The sequence below is a fragment of the Abramis brama genome (assembly GCF_963993115.1).
Source record: "Abramis brama genome assembly, chromosome: 18".
NCBI classification, from domain to species: Eukaryota; Metazoa; Chordata; class Actinopteri; order Cypriniformes; family Leuciscidae; genus Abramis; species Abramis brama.
Window position 1 is genome coordinate 32237801 of NC_139980.1, and position 17250 is coordinate 32255050.

Here is a 17250-nt window from a genome sequence, read left to right on the forward strand (position 1 = left end):
ATAGCTTTATCCCATATAACTTTATGTAAACCCCAAATAGCTTTATCCCATTTAGCTTTTCACCGACACAAGCTGCATTGAATGCAATGTAAGTCGCTTCAGAAAAAAGCATTGGTTAAAAGTATACAAAGCATCAAGCTCATAACAATCATTACATAATCTAATCGAGATTTAAAGTGATTCAAATCATGTGTACGCCACTGTCAAAGATTGTGTTATGGGGTTCCCATATAGCTAATGGGGTTTCACCGACACAAGCTAAAGAACACAGTATAAGTGCTTAAATTGGTTGTAATGGAGATGTAAAGTTGAATATGCAGAGCATTTTTAATGACATTAGTCTTATATTACCATAATGTTTTGTCTTGTGGCTGTATTTTAGCTGCAGTGTCTTGCCTCATTGATGATGTCTATTGTATATGCCGTACTATAAAAAAGCAGGACGAGACCAAATTTACTGTGGTGATTAACAGCATGCAACAGATGCTGTCAGATGTACTAGACATTTAATTTGGCAGCCAATAAACACCTCTAAAAATGCAGTGTGCGATCTAATGACCAGAGAGAGAGAGAAAGAGGCTGGACCACCCACTTACACCTCCATTATCAAGCACTAATTCATCCCAGCTCATCTCACAACCAGTCAAACGAAAGACAAAATTACAGCCAATTCATCCTGCTCTCAATAAACACCAACTGCAGTCCACACACACTGAATGTTGGGAAGTTAAAGCCAGTTGACACAAAGCCCAAATAGGATTACGCATTAAAAACAACAGTAAACAGTGTTCTCATTAACTTAACACAGGGATTACATCGTCCCAGAGCGCAGACGTACACACACAGATGGACCCTGATCTCTGTAATGAGCCCGTAATGAACCTCTACAATACAGCTTATCAATATCCATAGAATGAAGACCGCAGGACTGTAATACACTAGTTGGTCCTTTAGCACCAGCTGTTTTGATTAGGGTTAACAAAAGCCTTCAGCGCGTCTCGGGAACTTCGCATTGAGCCGACACCGCAGGAGGGAGAGGGAGAAGGACAGCGAGCTGGGAAAAGTTAACGAGGATTTGGTCTCTGGCACACAGACACACTCCACTCCAGAAACAAAGCTCCAGTACAGCAGCATGGGAAAAAAAGTGTCACGAGGTTATCAATGCAACTACCTGACTGATAAAACATAAATTGCAGAAAAGTGTCATTTTTAGATGGAACACAAAAGGAGATGTTTGCGGAAATGCACATGCTGCTCTATATTCAGTTAAAGTGAAGAGACTGTGGCTGTTTTAGCTCCAAGGACAAAAATCAGAACCATAAAAACTGTATACATGACTCACGGATTACATATTGAAGTTTTATCATTTTTTTGTAAGTAACAATTCGAGTCATTAATCTCAGAAAAACCTGAAAAAACAAAAACAGTATCACTATACGCGTTTCCATTACAGATTTAAGCAAAACTTTTGCGATTTTTTAATAAATATCGATAAAAAACTGTTGCGAAATGATGGCGTTTCCATTAACCGATGTTATGCGACTAAAACGTATTTTTTTCCTCTCGCGACAAGTCATTACAAAAAAAAATCACATATGAGGTGTTTTTGGGTGTTTCTCCCTCAATTCTGCTGCGAGGTCTTGATTGTGGCACCTCTATGAGGTTTAGAATCCAGTATCTCTGTAATTCTTTTGTCTTTTATGAATTTAATAAATAACTCTGTATTGTATTCTGTTCCAAACACACCGTGCCTTCTAAATCAGGTGACTGTAAATGCGCAAAAACTGTTTCCATTGCAGTTTTGCAAAATATTCCTTTTTCGAATTGCCTGAAAAACCACCTCATGCAAGCGGAAAAACTTTTGCGATAAACGGGAGTTTTTGCGAAATTGACGTGTTTCCATTGGGTGTATTTCCAATTCGCAATTTGCGCAATTTCAAGGGTAATGAAAACGTGGCTAATGACATATTTATGTGCGACTGCAATAGAGATCTGCAGATAAAAGGATATTACAGCTTAAATATCAGACAAAGCTTTATTTATAGTGATTCTTTTTTGGTCCATGTTGGAGGCAAGAAGACTCGTCCGGAGTTTTACATCAATCCGTGACACATTTAGTGACTCTGAGCTGCATTACATGAGCGAACGAAATAATGGCTAGCAAACAAAAACAATCTGTAGCGTTAAAAAAAAAAAATGCGTGTGGAGCAAGTGGTGGTTTGTTGTTGTCTCGTTAATTTCTTCAGGTTCCTATCGTAGGAGAAGCCAGACTACAGGACTGTGCGTCAAATCTTCTGACACGCAAACAAATTTTATCTCAGATGAAATTCTGTCCAACTCATTAATCGGCCGTCGTTGAACATGTCAATCTAGTGATCAAAGACTTCATTGAATCATTCACTCAAACAATTCGTTCAAACGGCTGATTCATTAAAGAATGAGGAAGTTGTTTATGAATGGGTCATTGAATCTTTGACTCAATCGATTCGTTCAAAACGCTGAATCATTCAGGAATGAAACATGGCCGAGTGTTGCTGTGAGATGCTTTATGGTTCTCCTGTGATCTTTGTTTGGAAATATTTTCACTGCTGAAATAGAACAATAATTCATTATTGCGTCTAAAAATGTAAGTGATTTCATACATCAGTTGAATAAACTAGTTAACATTATGTCAGTGTCATTTTTAATCATTATGGTATTTAGGAAGACAGCACTCTTGGTCATGTGATGTTGCCTAAACTGTATCATTTGTTATAAATGTAAAAACTCCACATTTTGATTTTTTTACCGCAGTATATTAAACCAAGTTTCTTTGTTGCGCTAATTTGTTTCGATTTCTCCTCGAGAGGCTGCGCAAGCCTCAAAAGCACAACCTTTTTACCGTCAGTACAATAAATCCTATCGATCGCCACTTACACTAAATGTAACAAAATCAGATTAATTCTTGCATTTTGGTGATTTTTTTTGTTATTGACGTTTTAATCAGGCTAATTGTCCGGTCTGGCAAGTAAAATTCTCTTTCACTTTCCCCTTCAAAAAAATAAAGCGTTAATGCCTAGCCCTGAAATGAATCTTAACCCTCTAGGCGCCACGGTCGAGTTTACTCGACAAGATGCACTGAATAAAACGGCCGATTTTGTCAAATAGGGTGTCGAATTTCGTTCGACCTCCCCTCCACTAGATTGCAGACAAGTCATACTTAACTGTAAACTACATAAACTTTGGGTCATCCTTAATGTTTCTCTAATTTACAGAAAGTCTCTATCTTTTATCACTTTTAAGATATAGCCTTTTGAAATTAAGATGTCAAAATCGAACGGTTTAGAAAAAACCTCTGGCGCCTAAAGGGTTAAGATTCTCAACATTTGTGTCAAACGGTCAAATCCCGGCCAAAATCGTACAGTGTGAACCCGGCTTTATTCATAGAAACATGAATGGCGTTGAGGACGGTGACTGTGTTGCATGTTTAACTGGAGGGTTTTGCATCAGGGCCGGAGTGCACAGGCCACTGAAGAGCAGCAGTGATCAGCAAAACCCCCCAAACATCTATTTGCATCAAGTGGCAGCAGGGCAGCTTCCATTCGCCCACAGATGCCATTATTCATCAGCTTGCAAATTGGCACATCAAAGTGACGGCGGAGGAGAGCAGCGCAGGAGCTGTTCACGAACACGGATCACTGTACACATCAAGAGCGACTCCTGTCCCTTGGTGTCACCAAACGACTGTATTAAACGCTGCCCAGACACAAAGGCCTGTCTCTGGACCACTGGAATACAAGTGGACTGTGTGAAAAAGCCTAATAGTATGAGCAAGGCTCAATATTAAGACTTTTCATTTGCTCGTCCTTCAAACAAGTAAATCGGTCATTCACTTGTCTGAGTAAAAATATTGCTTGTACAGAATTATTATTATTTTTTTGGTGGTGGTGTAAATATAATTTATTCTGAAGAAATACTCAGTGTTCTATCAGCATATTTTTTTTTTAACTTTATAAATGGCATTTTCTCCCCTAATCATATTAAATGTGTGCTTCATCTTTCCTTTCAAATTCTTAAATTTGGTCAAATTCAATCATTCATCTACTTGTCCGGTCAGAGAAATAAAATTCTCTTTTACTTGCGCCTTCAGAAAATCCACTTGTCCCGGACAAGCGTTAATGTAGAGCCCTGATAAGGAATTGCGTTTCATATCAAGTTAAACTAATAAATTATCTTGATTGTGTGTGGAAAACAAAAACGTGTGCAAAAAGAGGGAACTGTAAGCTCATGCTGCCATGATGATCCAAAAAAATTATCAAGATTAGCGGACCACCAGCAAATATTTGGTAAACCAATTTTTATAGCCTAATTATTAGGGTTGGGTACGTTCACATTTAAACCGGTACCTGAAATTCGGTGCCAGTACCCAACGGTACCTTTTTTCGGTACTTTAGGCATGTTTACCTCAATAACCGTAAAGTCATTTGTAGAAGTGTTATTGACATTATGCTAGAGTCTGCCATTGTCTGTGATGCTTTAATATTAATAAAAACAACCATTTTAGTAATGAAAAAAAAATTAATTTCTATGAAAGGTTTTGTTATTCCACAAATTCTGTGCTATGAATTTTTTAGTAATCAAATGAAGACATAAAACATTAATTTAATTGATCTTTTATATTAAATTAAACTATTTTTTGTCAAACATGCAGCACAACTGAGCTTCATACTGTTAAAATTACAACATAGAAGAAAAAGTGTGATTATTCCTTAAATAAATTTGATAATCATTAGTATTATCATTAAATTGAGATATCTAAAACCTACTGTACAACAGTTATATATTATCAAGTTAAAGCAAACTTTTATTTTGATGGGTTGTGGTGAAGACCTTTGAGTTTCCGTGTGTTAATGATATAATGTTAGATTTTCTTTAATGAAACTGTAAAATGCTGATAAACTTCAGTGACACTCAGAGCGGCTCTGGAAATGCATTCATGTTCTCATATACTGAGACTGCAGAGGCTGAAAAACACTGCGAGCATCACGCGTGCTTCAGTGTGTGTGGTAAATGAAACCGCGCGTCTGCGCCACTCATTCACACAGAGACACGCAGAACATGCAGGATTCGTATTTAAAAAAAGTTTTCATTTGTGATCATTTTTCAATTATCTCAAGTTGATTTTACTCTAGGAAAGTTTAAACTCACACTGGTTTTGAGGGTAATTGTCTCGGGGTGGACGGTAGTTTCCTTGGTTGTAGTTTCTGGGTGGCGGGGCATTGCTGTACTGACCGCCACTATGCTGACCCTCGAAAGACTGGCCACGGCCAAAATGACCCGCCCCTTGATTCATGCCCACATGGTGACTGAAAGAGAGAGAGAAAGAAAGATGAGAAAAATGGACATAAATTGGAAGTTTTTATATGTTGATGATCAGAGTTTAGCCCCTGGAGGTTACACTGCAAGCTTTTCAAAATTGAATATAATTAAAAAAAAATCTACATTTATTTGACTGTATTAATGCATTTATTTTTATATCTGTGGTCCATGGTTGGTTGTCCCCAAGTTGGCAGGGGTTCTTTGGGTTATTGTTTAGTAAAACAAAGTATTAAAAATTGTTTTTCGTTAAAGGAATATTTCACTCAAAAATGTAAATTATCCCTCAAGCCTTCCTAGGAGTTTGTAATGGCATTGAATAGAGCCTGGGTTTTTGAAGCTCCAAAAAAAGCACATCCATTTTTCATAAAGTAATGCTGGGTTCAGACTACATGAGATTTTTGTCTGTTACGATAGCAAACCTGACAGTGGACACGTTCCTAGATTGCGCTAAGAGGACCGTGTGGAATCCTCTAAAGAGAACTAAAATAGTTTTTTTATTTTTAGACAGTAGTAAAAAAATAAATGTAGCCTATTCACCGGGTTGCTTTTTCACTCTGTCGTGGTCGTCCCTCGAGGAAACATCATAAAGGCAGGAGTACTGCCACAGCTTCACGAATCTTTCCTCCACTGCACTAATACTATAGGTCTCTTTCGTTTTGGCATGTTTGAAAGCTGTATACGGAAGAGCTTCTGTGCTCCAATTGGTCAATGTCACAGATGTGACAAAACCCGTTGTGGAAGAGCAAAAAAATAAATAAATGCTAGTCTACATGTAATGAGGCATTGCAGACGCGACAATGGTCGTCAACTATGACACGCTATACGAGATAAAACGATCGATTCTTGTGTCCCGACGACCATTGTCGTTTACGAATCCCCACATCAAATGGATAGTGCCAAAATCGGGTTAGTCTGTGAAGCCTGAACCGGGCATAATCCAGTGGGTTTAATAAATGCCTTCTGAAGCGAAGTGATGAGTAAGAAAAATATCAGTATTTAAAACTTGATACCTTTCAGCCAGAACTCGACTCTCTTGTGAACACGTGTGTGGCGGCTGCCGGAAGCCAGTGATCATAGTTTATAAAGCTTTAAATATGGATATTTTTCTCACAAAAACACATCGCTTTGCTTCAGAAGGCCTTTATTAAACCACTGGAGCCATATGGATTATTTTTATGATGAATGGATGTGCTTTTTGGAGCTTCAAAAACTTGGGCACTATTCAATGCCATTATAAAGCTTGGAAGAGCAGGGGTATAATTGAATACAACTTTGATAGTGTTTGGCTGAAAGAAGAGAGTCATATACACCTAGGATGGCTTGAGGGGGAGTAGATTATGGGATAATTTTCATTTTTGGGTGAAATATTCCTTTAAGTGAAATAATGTTGAAATTTTTTAATTTTCTATATGAAAAATAGTACTAAAACTGAAATAAATTATTTGATAAAAAAAAAAAACTAATATAAAATGACAAAAGCATGAACAAAATTACCAAAACTTAAATCTAAATAGTATATAAATGCATAATTAATACTGCTTTTGGTGGGAAAAGATTGATAACTCCTGATCTAAAATATTTAAATATCCCTTAAATGTCACATATTCTGACAAAGAAACATTGAAAATTAGAGGTTTTAAAGTGTAAAAAAAAAAAACCCTTCACAGAACTATTTGAAGTCCAAGAACACCTGTCTGCGCCATCCAATCAAACTGCTTTCATTAAGAAATTAAGTCTTTGGTGGGCTTTCATCTGCATACATCTCCCCTAACACCATGCATAATTCATCTCTCCTCATTGAAGCCTGAATTCACCAGATGTTTAATTAGCCCGTTTTATACAAACTATTGCACTAATTTGGTTTCTTTTTACACAATACCACTTATAAACATTAAATGCAAGAATTCAAACAAATAAACTGATGGATTCTATGGGATCTTCTTTACTTGAGCTTTCTGAAACCGGATTGGTCCAGATGGGCTTGTTGGCGGTTTGGGTTGAATCCCAGTTGAGGTCTCCATGATCGGCCACGGTTACTCTGTTCAAAGTCACCTGGTTTCAGAACCTTGCTAGGAATCCTGGAGTGAGAAATTGTAATACATAAATATAAAATATTCAAACATCATTGCATTATTGAAAAGCCCATTTGATATATTCAAACTCGCTTTTATGCGATTATTCAATAGGTCTTGATATTTATGAATTTTCATTGAATAGCGCAGCACTTACTTTGCCCCTGGTAGGATAACAGCCTTGAACACATAGCCATCATCATACTGCGGATCCTGAAATTTGATTCTGCCAACCAGAAACAATCATTATTTAAGTACAAACTTTAAGTGGAAACATCTCATTGCAGAGCCATTCAGATAAACTGCACCAGTCAAGTCTCAGGTTTGTGTTGAACATCTCTGGTTTCATGCAGTGTCTGACCTCTAGAGGAACCAGTAAATATCAGCAGGACAAGGTTTCAATGCCTTACACTACAAATGTACAACCATGCTTATTTGAGATGGTCATGTGAGTCTCTGGAAAGACACAAATATGAGCCCTTGAGAAGCTGATAGGGCTTAAAAGAACCAGACTGATTCACAAACAAATGAAAATAGCAACTGAAAGGGAAGGGTTGAAAGATGCAAACGACTAGCAATAAATCAATGTTGATCAGATCTGTGAATCAGACGTTATTTGATGCGCATTGGCGGATAATTGGTTGATGCATAAAGCAAACTCTTACCCGATAGCACAGCTGCTGCGGATGTCTCTCAGTGTTGGGATGGGTGACTCCACTGGTCTGAGGAAAACAAAAAGGATGTTGTTTCACAGGATTTGTAAAGCTTTAGTCTCAAGTGCCTCAACAGACAATGTCCAGGTAATGACAAAACTAGGGGTGGAAATCTTTTGGTCCCTCACGATTAGTTTCAAATTGATTCTTGAGGTCACGATTAAAAACAAAACAAAAAAAACAATAGATTCTCGATTTTTAATCAAATTTTAATTCGATACATGTATGGATTTGATTGTAGTTTACTGTTTTGTGTTACTTTTCTTATTTGACTGCGGTAGACTGTTTAATAGGTCAAAAAAAAACCTCACTATAATTGTAAACCTTGAAATGGATTTTGTTTTTTAAGCTGACTGCAATCATTACACACACGACTGGCAGTCTGCCACAAGGAAGGCAGGCCTGAGACAGACAGAATATCTACTTAGTACATAAATAAAATTCCTTGATAGAAAAATGAAAACTTTTGCAAAAATAAAACTGGTTAATAAAACAAAAGACAAATACTATAGAAAAAAAATATACAAGTATACAACTAAGTTTTTCAGGTATAGCAGCCTAGTTTTATTTAAAATGTCTTAATACTACAGAACAAATCTAAAAAAAACCTGTATAGTCTTCACTTTATAAATTCATTATTATTTTTTAATTATCATTAATAAAACAGATGGCAACAGGATCTGCACGGATCTAATATACTGTTACACATCTGATTTGCTCCCAAATGTTTATATGTGATTCATATGTGAATTGATTCCCCCCCCCCCACCCCCCCCCCCCCCCCCCCCCACCCCTAGGCTAAACACAAAGTCATCAAGAAACAAAAGATAAATGTTGTCTCCTTACTTATCTGGTAGAATAGGGTCTTCATCTAGATTTAATATACCTTGGATTCCATGGCAAAATTCTGCAGGGATCTCAGTGGCCTTGAAGAGAGAGCATTGGACATTTACAGACAGAGAATTTAAATGAGAACATTGCAGAAACAGAATTTTTCATTTTATCTCAATCTTGTTATTATAATTATTGGCAGTTTATAATTATCATGATTAATTGATCAAAAACTTTCACTTTTTAGCTGGACGATAAGTTTGGGTTATATACAGGAAGACCAGTACCTCATGAGATTCTGCACGGTAGAGTTCCTGGATGAAATCACACAGGGGGTGGGACTTCCCAACAAATATGACATCACTTCCCAGACTGTTCCTTCTCACTGAAAACAAACATCAGATGGTACAGTAAGATTACAACACCAAAGATAAACCACTTTAAAGCAGAAAATAATTTAACTCTTTCCCTGCCAGGGTTTTTTGAAAAAAAAAAAGTTGCCAGCCACCGCCAGCATTTTTGATCATTTTCTCACACACACAAATTTCTGACCCGCAGAATATTTTGTTGTATGAATATCTGAACACGCAATACATCAAAAGAAGTTCATACATTCTGCTTTTAAACAACAAAACCATTTTATTCAAGGTTCATGCATTTTTTTTTTTAAATCAACATTTGAATGTGGGTAAGTTTCATAAACAAAAAGCAACATTTTAAACAAATCAAAGACTACATTTGGATGGGATTAATACCAATGATGATCAAAACACAGATGAGTAGATCCGAGTTCAAAGCCTCACAGTCCTATAGCTCGTTCTCGGTCGACATTTCATTGAGTTACATTAGGCCTTTTTGATTTATATTCTGTTTAATGTTGATGATCGCATTATTTTACATATGCATCTGCTGTAGCTCAAACGGTAGAGCGTTGGTGCTTGCAACGCCAAGGTCATGGGTTCGATTCCCAGGGAAAGCAAGAACTGGTAAAAATGCGAACCTTGAAATGTAAGTCACTTCGGATAAAAGCGTCTGCCAAAATGCATAAATGTAAAATGTAAATGTCCTCTTTTAGAAGATGCATAACCCCTAGCGCTAACCGGTCAATGGCGGAGAAGCGTTGTCTCAAATGATGGAAAATTCCATCAATGGCAGGGAAAGAGTTAAGGACAGAAAAGGATCTGTATTTCTGCTCGACTTATAGCTTATTGGCTATGAAGGTATATATGCCTTACCCTCCTCTGGGGTCAATTCAGGGTAGACCTCTGCTAACGCTGCGCGTAACCTCCGCTCGTCCACAAACGGTAACAAAGCAACACCTGTCACAAGGAGAAGACCAAAATCACAATGACTGAAAACACAGCACTCATGGTTTCTGTTCAGACTGTGAAGCTCAAGGCTAAGCACTGACCCTGCCAGGCGTATTTCTTCCCATTCAAATCAATGGCAAAGTCATCAGGGTAGAAATCAATGATTGAGGACTCCTGTTAAAGACAGATAAAGACAGTTACAAAGAGAAAGAACATTTAGAAATTAATGTTTTTTTGCACTCTCGAATGTCTTTGGTGTTATTGTGCACGACTATGGAGGACTAGGCATTTAAAAAAAAAAATTAGTGTGCATGTTTGTTTAATAATTTTTATAAGACATTTAAATCATGTAAAATTATTGAATAAAAAATTAAGGCAACTTTTAAATCGTATTTTAAGTAGAATTTCCAATTGCTTGTCTCATACATTTAATGATAGATATAACTGAATTTAAATAAATAAATGTATGAATATGTTGAATAAATCTGATGATCCATGCCTCTTTCAAATCAAATTCCCAACAATCAAAAACTTTCACTTGAAAGTCCAGTTACTTGCCCTTTCTTTGTAATTATTTGTGAAATTTAATAGCAATTTTAGTGAAATTTTTTCCTGAGGAAATGTTTTAAGTGTATATGATGGAAGTTTAATGCACTGTGAATGCCGTTTCATGTGTAAGAAGTCAGAGGTGAATCTGCCACTCACTGGGTCAGTCATCAGAGCTCTCCATGTTGTCGGCAGAAAGTTTCCACTGGCAGAAGGAAACACACTCATGAGCTGCTCCAAAGGTTTGAACTGCAGATGAATTATGATGACATTGTGTAAATCAAGAGTCAACACATCAGGAACACAAGGAAAAAACAAAATCACCCATAATAGAGTTTGTGTGACCATGCAATGCGTTTCAAATTACCGGTTTGGTCCCTTTCTCGAAATCGCTGAACATGCCCTTGATGTCTTTGAAGTCGGAGGCAAACGGAGCATAATGAAAGGGAAAATACCACTTCCAGGATGCGCAACCCTGTGACAAATAAAAAAACCCAGACACTCAGAGACAGTCTGACATACCATACATCTTCAGTTACTTCAATCAGAAATGCTCGATTTTGAAAGACCTTCAACCCAAGTCATTTTTAAGGCCTCTTCCATTAGCCCTTTCAATGGGAGACCTTGATACACCATCAAATTTGCAGCTCAATTAACACTCCAGAGGGCATATTTAGGCCAGACAGTTTAAGAGGGAACCAAAAAGGCTTTAAAAAAAAGACAAACACACTCATGAAACACCAAAATTTGTGGATTTAGTCCATGTCTATTACCTAACATGCTAGCGCACTCAAACATTTACAATTGTTATTTTTTAAAGTTGATCCGTTTTTAAAATGTACAATCCCCCAAAAACCGATCCAAAACCAACCAAAAAAAATGCATTAAAGAAAAGAGGGGCAATTTTGTCAGTGTCAGACTTCTGCCATTTTTTCTATTGAGGTTTACAAGTCAATTAATTTCTGAAAATCAGTTCTTTCAAATGGTACATTACAATGAATCTTTTCTAAAGATTACAATGATTCATCCGAGTCATCACTCAAAGCTGTTTATGAAGTCCATATGTGGCATTGTTACATTCTGTAAACATATGTAGGTAAATATCGTTTATTCATTTAATTTTATTTGTATAGCGCTTTTCACAAAACAGTTTCAAAAGCAGCTGTATAGAAAAATAATGTTAATTGCTTAATATCTTCGTGCCTTTGGCGCATTTAGCAGATTATATATATATAGGCCTTCTTTGAACTATAAACTGTATAAATAATAGTTCAGTACCTTATATCAAAACAACAAAAGACAAATAAGCTCTCCAGTAATGTGTTGCTTTAAAATATTCCAATAATTTATGTCAAAATTGTTAGTGATTGTTTTATGATATTACGTTTGGGCCTTTGTGATCCATATTTATATATATTTATATATATATATATATATATATATATATATATATATATATATTTCACAAAGGCCCAAACGTAACATCATAAAACAATCACAATTTTGACAAAGTTTTTGACATTGGATAAGTCTAATTTATGAAAGAACGCATTTGGTAATCTCTTTGGCGCTCTGGTGAAGTCAGTGGCAGCTTTCTGCTTTATAGAGTCAACCGATCTATTAATTTCCTGCATTAGAATTGACATTGTCAAGTGGCAAAAAGGTGCACGAAATCCATGCAATAGAAATTATACTCGTGACACCTCAAATGAAAAAATAGACACCCTAATATGGGTAAATAAAAGCCATGTGGAGATCTGGCCCTGAACATCTACCATTTGGCAGCATCTGTGTCTCTCTGTGTGTGTATGTGTGTGTGTGTGTGCGCAAATCAGAGAATGTGTGGCAGAAAGGAGCAAACGCATCACACAGCAGCGAGACTCCATAACGAATCTGTTCAGCGGTTCCCGTGGGACGGCTCTCATCCGCGAGCACATGGAGCGAGTGCAGGCCACGCATATATATAGAGCTCCAATTACTGCAGACAAATCCCTGCACACGGAACTCTAATCAACCAGAGATCTACTGAAGAGAACGGAGCTCTAATGACTGAATTTAAAGCTAAAGATCAAGACCCTGCATTAAAACTCAACTACATAACACTAACTGGCTCAAAGAGCAGCGCAAACACAGCGCAAAGCTGTTTGATCCTAGATCTGATGAACAAACAGATAAAGCAGGGGATATTCTGTAGCATTTCCTGGATCCATTTTAAAACAGAATGTGCAAACTCATAAGTGAAAAGGAGAAAAGAATAAAAGGTAGGAAATAAATGTGTAATTAGTGATGAACCAATCATGATTTTTCATTGGCGATTCAGTTTTTTTTTTTTTTTTACAAGCAAATTGGCCAACTCCGATTGCCTATTTTTTCCTTTAAACAAAAGTATTTGTTGTTTATTTGCTCAAGAACATGCCAGACAGACCTTAAACAAAAAATATTTGTAGCCATTTAAAATTAGAGGCAACCACTGAATGTAATCATGATCCAAACAAAGATGCTACACACATGTAGTATGAGCAGTTGTTTTTAAATTAAATCTAATTTAAATGATACAATTTTGTATAATTTCAAGATTAAAGCAAAAACACAATGGTCTGACTTTAGAGTTGTTAAATTATGCTACATAAGACACACCTGCACAAAACAAAAACAGCAGACGGACTGAATGAAAACGCAAATTCACTCTGCCAGTAGGTGGCGCTTATGGAACCGCAAGAGTTTCTTTAGGTACTGCTGTAAGAAAAAGCAGCTGCGCTTATAAATAGGGTTGGGAATCGTAAGAAATTTTCCGGTTCCGGTTCCGATTCCGGTTCCGCCAAACGATTCCGGTTCCGGTTCCGGTTCCCATTCAATAAAAAAATAGTAGTAAGGGAAAAATCCACAATCCTTTTTGTGTTTATTTCTTATACTTGTCAAATGATTTTAACAGACTGGTAATGTCAACAAATTCAACATATTATTTAAGCAATTTTTGCAAAAAAAATATTATTTTTTCTGAAGGAAACTAAAAATGTCTGCATTCTCTAGAATAATTTGGGACCTCTCCTAGCTTATTGTATCTCCAGCAGTGGAGAATACTCTCAGAAGGGGTAGAATATGCTTGAACATCCATGTAAGATGTGTGTACAACAGATTATTTTTAAAATCGTTTTGAATGATTGATTCATAAAGACTTTACTTGTTTCATTAGTGGATAAATCAGCGCTCTAGCAGTTAATAAACAGAACTGCATGCGTCTTGCGGAAGAACATTGTAGCCGGAGCTACTTCTCTCTATTTATGTCTATGGCGAGTCACGCAGGCACTGGGCTACTCCGCAGCGGCTGCGATCCGCCAGTCTAAAGTATAGTCCGAGTATAAACGCTTATTGCAGGCTTAACGTAGTAATTCAGGATAAGACAAAAACACGGTTTGAAAAAAAAGGCATTCATGATGCACTCGCTCATTGTATACATTTTGTAAATTCTGAACACAAAGTTACGGACTGCGTCTTTATGAATGTTTTGAAGCATCAGATGTAACGTTAATCGATACACTCGTTATCTGAAGGCAGCGACTTTCAAAAGGTGATTTACAATATTTTGGTTGCTACCGTAGACATCAGTGTTTATACTCGAATTATAAACTTTTATCTCAGTACTTCTGTGATCATTTGAATATTTGTAACAGAAATATCTGTGTGATTGTAAAGCTGTTTCACATTGACAACTGCTGTCTCTCGGTAAACGAAAGCGCAAACAGATTAGAATGTTCAGGGGTGAGATTTTTGTAATTTAGGAATAAGATCGCGTGGGTGTTTGAATCGAGATCTTTTAAAGATTAATCGTGCAGCTCTACTGTCTTTAATTCTCTCTCTCTCTCTCTATGCGTTGATATCTGACGCAAAACGTATTTGAGTAGCGCAAGGGCTTTTCAGTGCATTCATTACTATTTTAATATGAGGTGAGACGTCGCTATTAAAGGATAAGCTTCCAGCACTTCGCCCAACAGAACCGTTTTCGGAACCGAAACGTAGGAATTTCACACGTTTCCGGTATTTTTTCAAAAACAGTACCGGTTCTGGATAAGAACCGGTTCTCGGTTCCCAACCCTACTTATAAACATTAATTTATATGGATGTAAGAAAATAAAAAAGTTTTCTGAAGACAGTCAGTTTCCTTCAGAGATACATTCATATAAACCCCCCCATCAATATTTATATTTTTCTTCCAATATTTCAGGCATCGTGAACGGTGAGCTTGCTGCGGCTCTTCTCTTCTTTGCATCGGTCTTATATATATATATATATATATATATATATATATGTCTATATTGTCTAATTTATCATTGTAGCCTTATTTAAGTTGATTTTCTGTATACTGTGTATTTATTTTTGGACTAATAATGGTTAATAAAGTCCAATAATGGTGAGAGAGTGTCAGTGGTAATATCGGTCAGTGTTAGAGGATCTGTGTAACAGCTGAGGCTTAGCCTGACAGTTAGCCTGCCCTGGACCAGGCTAGTTTCCCAGCATAAGTTGCCAGGGTAACTGAGTTTGAACTATTTTAAGTTTGCTTTATGAAACAGAAATCACCGACAATAAGTCTGACTAACCAAAATAAGCCTGGCTTATATTCTAATCTTGTTTTATGGAACAACCCTCAGGTTCAGGTGTGTGTGTACCAGTGATTTACCTGATAGTAGTACCTGAGCACCCAGCACAGGCCCTCCACGTACGACTTCACCACTTTCTTACGAAAGTCATCGTCTGTCGCATCCACATCAAATTTGGTTTTGTAGTAACGCTGTTTCCAGCCGTCCTCCCATAACCTGTGAAAAACATAACACCGTCACAGATACACACGCCTCTCAGTTTGTCGTCTTCTCCAAAGAAAGGCCTGAATTCATTAAATACAAACCAGCCTCTCCTGTGCCAAATTGAGCGGGTTCACTTTTATGCATATGCACGCCTATGAGAATTTCCCACTTTGACGGGCTCCATTAAGGGGCGATGGGAAACTTGTTTTCCACCTTAGCGCTGGTCAGGATATTTTGACATGCTCTGGAAACGCAGCTCACATAATCAAGGATGAGCTGCATCTGTCTAGTGTAACCTCTACAGCGTCCCACCGGGGACACGGAAAACCTCCATGAATACCAATTGAACCCAATCGATTTAGACCGCGTTGGAAAGCTAATCACTGAAACATTTGCTGTATTAATCACTGGCTGTACGGACACGCATCATCTAGAGACCCCTGCACGACTCGCACTGAGATTTGTGTGAAGTTTGTGGAAGTCAAGTCACCTTTATTTCTATCGAACATTATTAAATAGATCATTTCAAAGCAGATTCACAATAATAAACAGGTAGGAAACAGAATCAATGATGCAAACTTCATTAAAATTCTGCAGCTCTAAGACAATAGTGTCATTAACGACTAGTCAAAAAAAGCAGTCTTAAGGAAGGCTGGTATAATTAAGCTTGTTTTAGGCTCAAACCACAACTGGAAGGGTTTAGTAGGACTTTACATATGATACGCTCTTGTATTCAGAAACAGAAAAACAAAGAGCAACAAAACAGAACACAGTCTCGAGATGCATGCTAGAAACTATTTCACTAATGAATTAATAATAATAATAATAATAATAATAATAATAATAATAAATAATATATATATATATATATATATATATATATATATATATATATATATATATATATATATATATATATATATATATAATTTTTTTTTAAGTAGTCTTCTCATCTAATCAAGGCTGCATTTATTTGATCAAAACTACAGTAATACTGTGAAATAATACAATTTAAAATAACTGCTTTCTCTTGTAATCACCTGAAAGCTTGTACGACAGCAAAAATCGCCCGGCTTAACACTAGATTGGCATTAAATGACAGAAAACTAGTTGATACTGCTGCATGACATCTTTCTCTCTTCTGACCACTGTAATAAATCTCCCAATATTGTTTCCCCTTTTTTGAAAAGTCATAGAAACGCTATTGTGGGTTTTTTTCTTTTCCTATTGGAGCAAATGGAAATGCAAATATTATATTTTATGTTTCTTTTCACCACCATAGAAATTTATCCAACTATGATGACTTCTGCTTCTGAGGACCCCAGAAATGTGAAAAGAGTCCATAGTAAAATATTACCAAAATAAAAATTATTAGACAGCTACTCAACATTGTGGACCATCCTTAAATACAACTTGTAATAATTGCTTTAATAACGGACTGCCTAAATAAATGCATGTTAGCTAACTGCATGATTTGTATCATCTTAGAACTGTACACAGGGTTCCCACACCTTAGTTAACTTCATATTCAAAGACCTTTCAAGGACTTTCCAGGTCCAATACCCTCAAATTCAAGGACTTAATGTGGGGAGACATTTCAAGTGAGAGCAAGGTTACATCA

The 17250-nt window shown here is 36.7% G+C and overlaps 1 protein-coding gene across 1 annotated transcript in view; it reads right to left on the reverse strand.

The window, feature by feature from the left end:
• The window catches only part of xrn2 (5'-3' exoribonuclease 2), a 33799-nt gene that overhangs the window by 5579 nt on the left and 10970 nt on the right, over nucleotides 1-17250 (reverse strand). The window contains exons 18-28 of the mRNA XM_084091877.1: nucleotides 15506-15641; nucleotides 11198-11305; nucleotides 10990-11079; nucleotides 10386-10458; nucleotides 10210-10293; nucleotides 9262-9359; nucleotides 8990-9069; nucleotides 8096-8152; nucleotides 7588-7656; nucleotides 7305-7436; nucleotides 5188-5345 (exon numbers count right to left, since the gene is read on the reverse strand). Of these exons, the coding sequence (XP_083948003.1) occupies nucleotides 5188-5345; nucleotides 7305-7436; nucleotides 7588-7656; nucleotides 8096-8152; nucleotides 8990-9069; nucleotides 9262-9359; nucleotides 10210-10293; nucleotides 10386-10458; nucleotides 10990-11079; nucleotides 11198-11305; nucleotides 15506-15641 (1085 nt within the window). The remainder of the gene's footprint in view (nucleotides 1-5187; nucleotides 5346-7304; nucleotides 7437-7587; nucleotides 7657-8095; nucleotides 8153-8989; nucleotides 9070-9261; nucleotides 9360-10209; nucleotides 10294-10385; nucleotides 10459-10989; nucleotides 11080-11197; nucleotides 11306-15505; nucleotides 15642-17250) is intronic.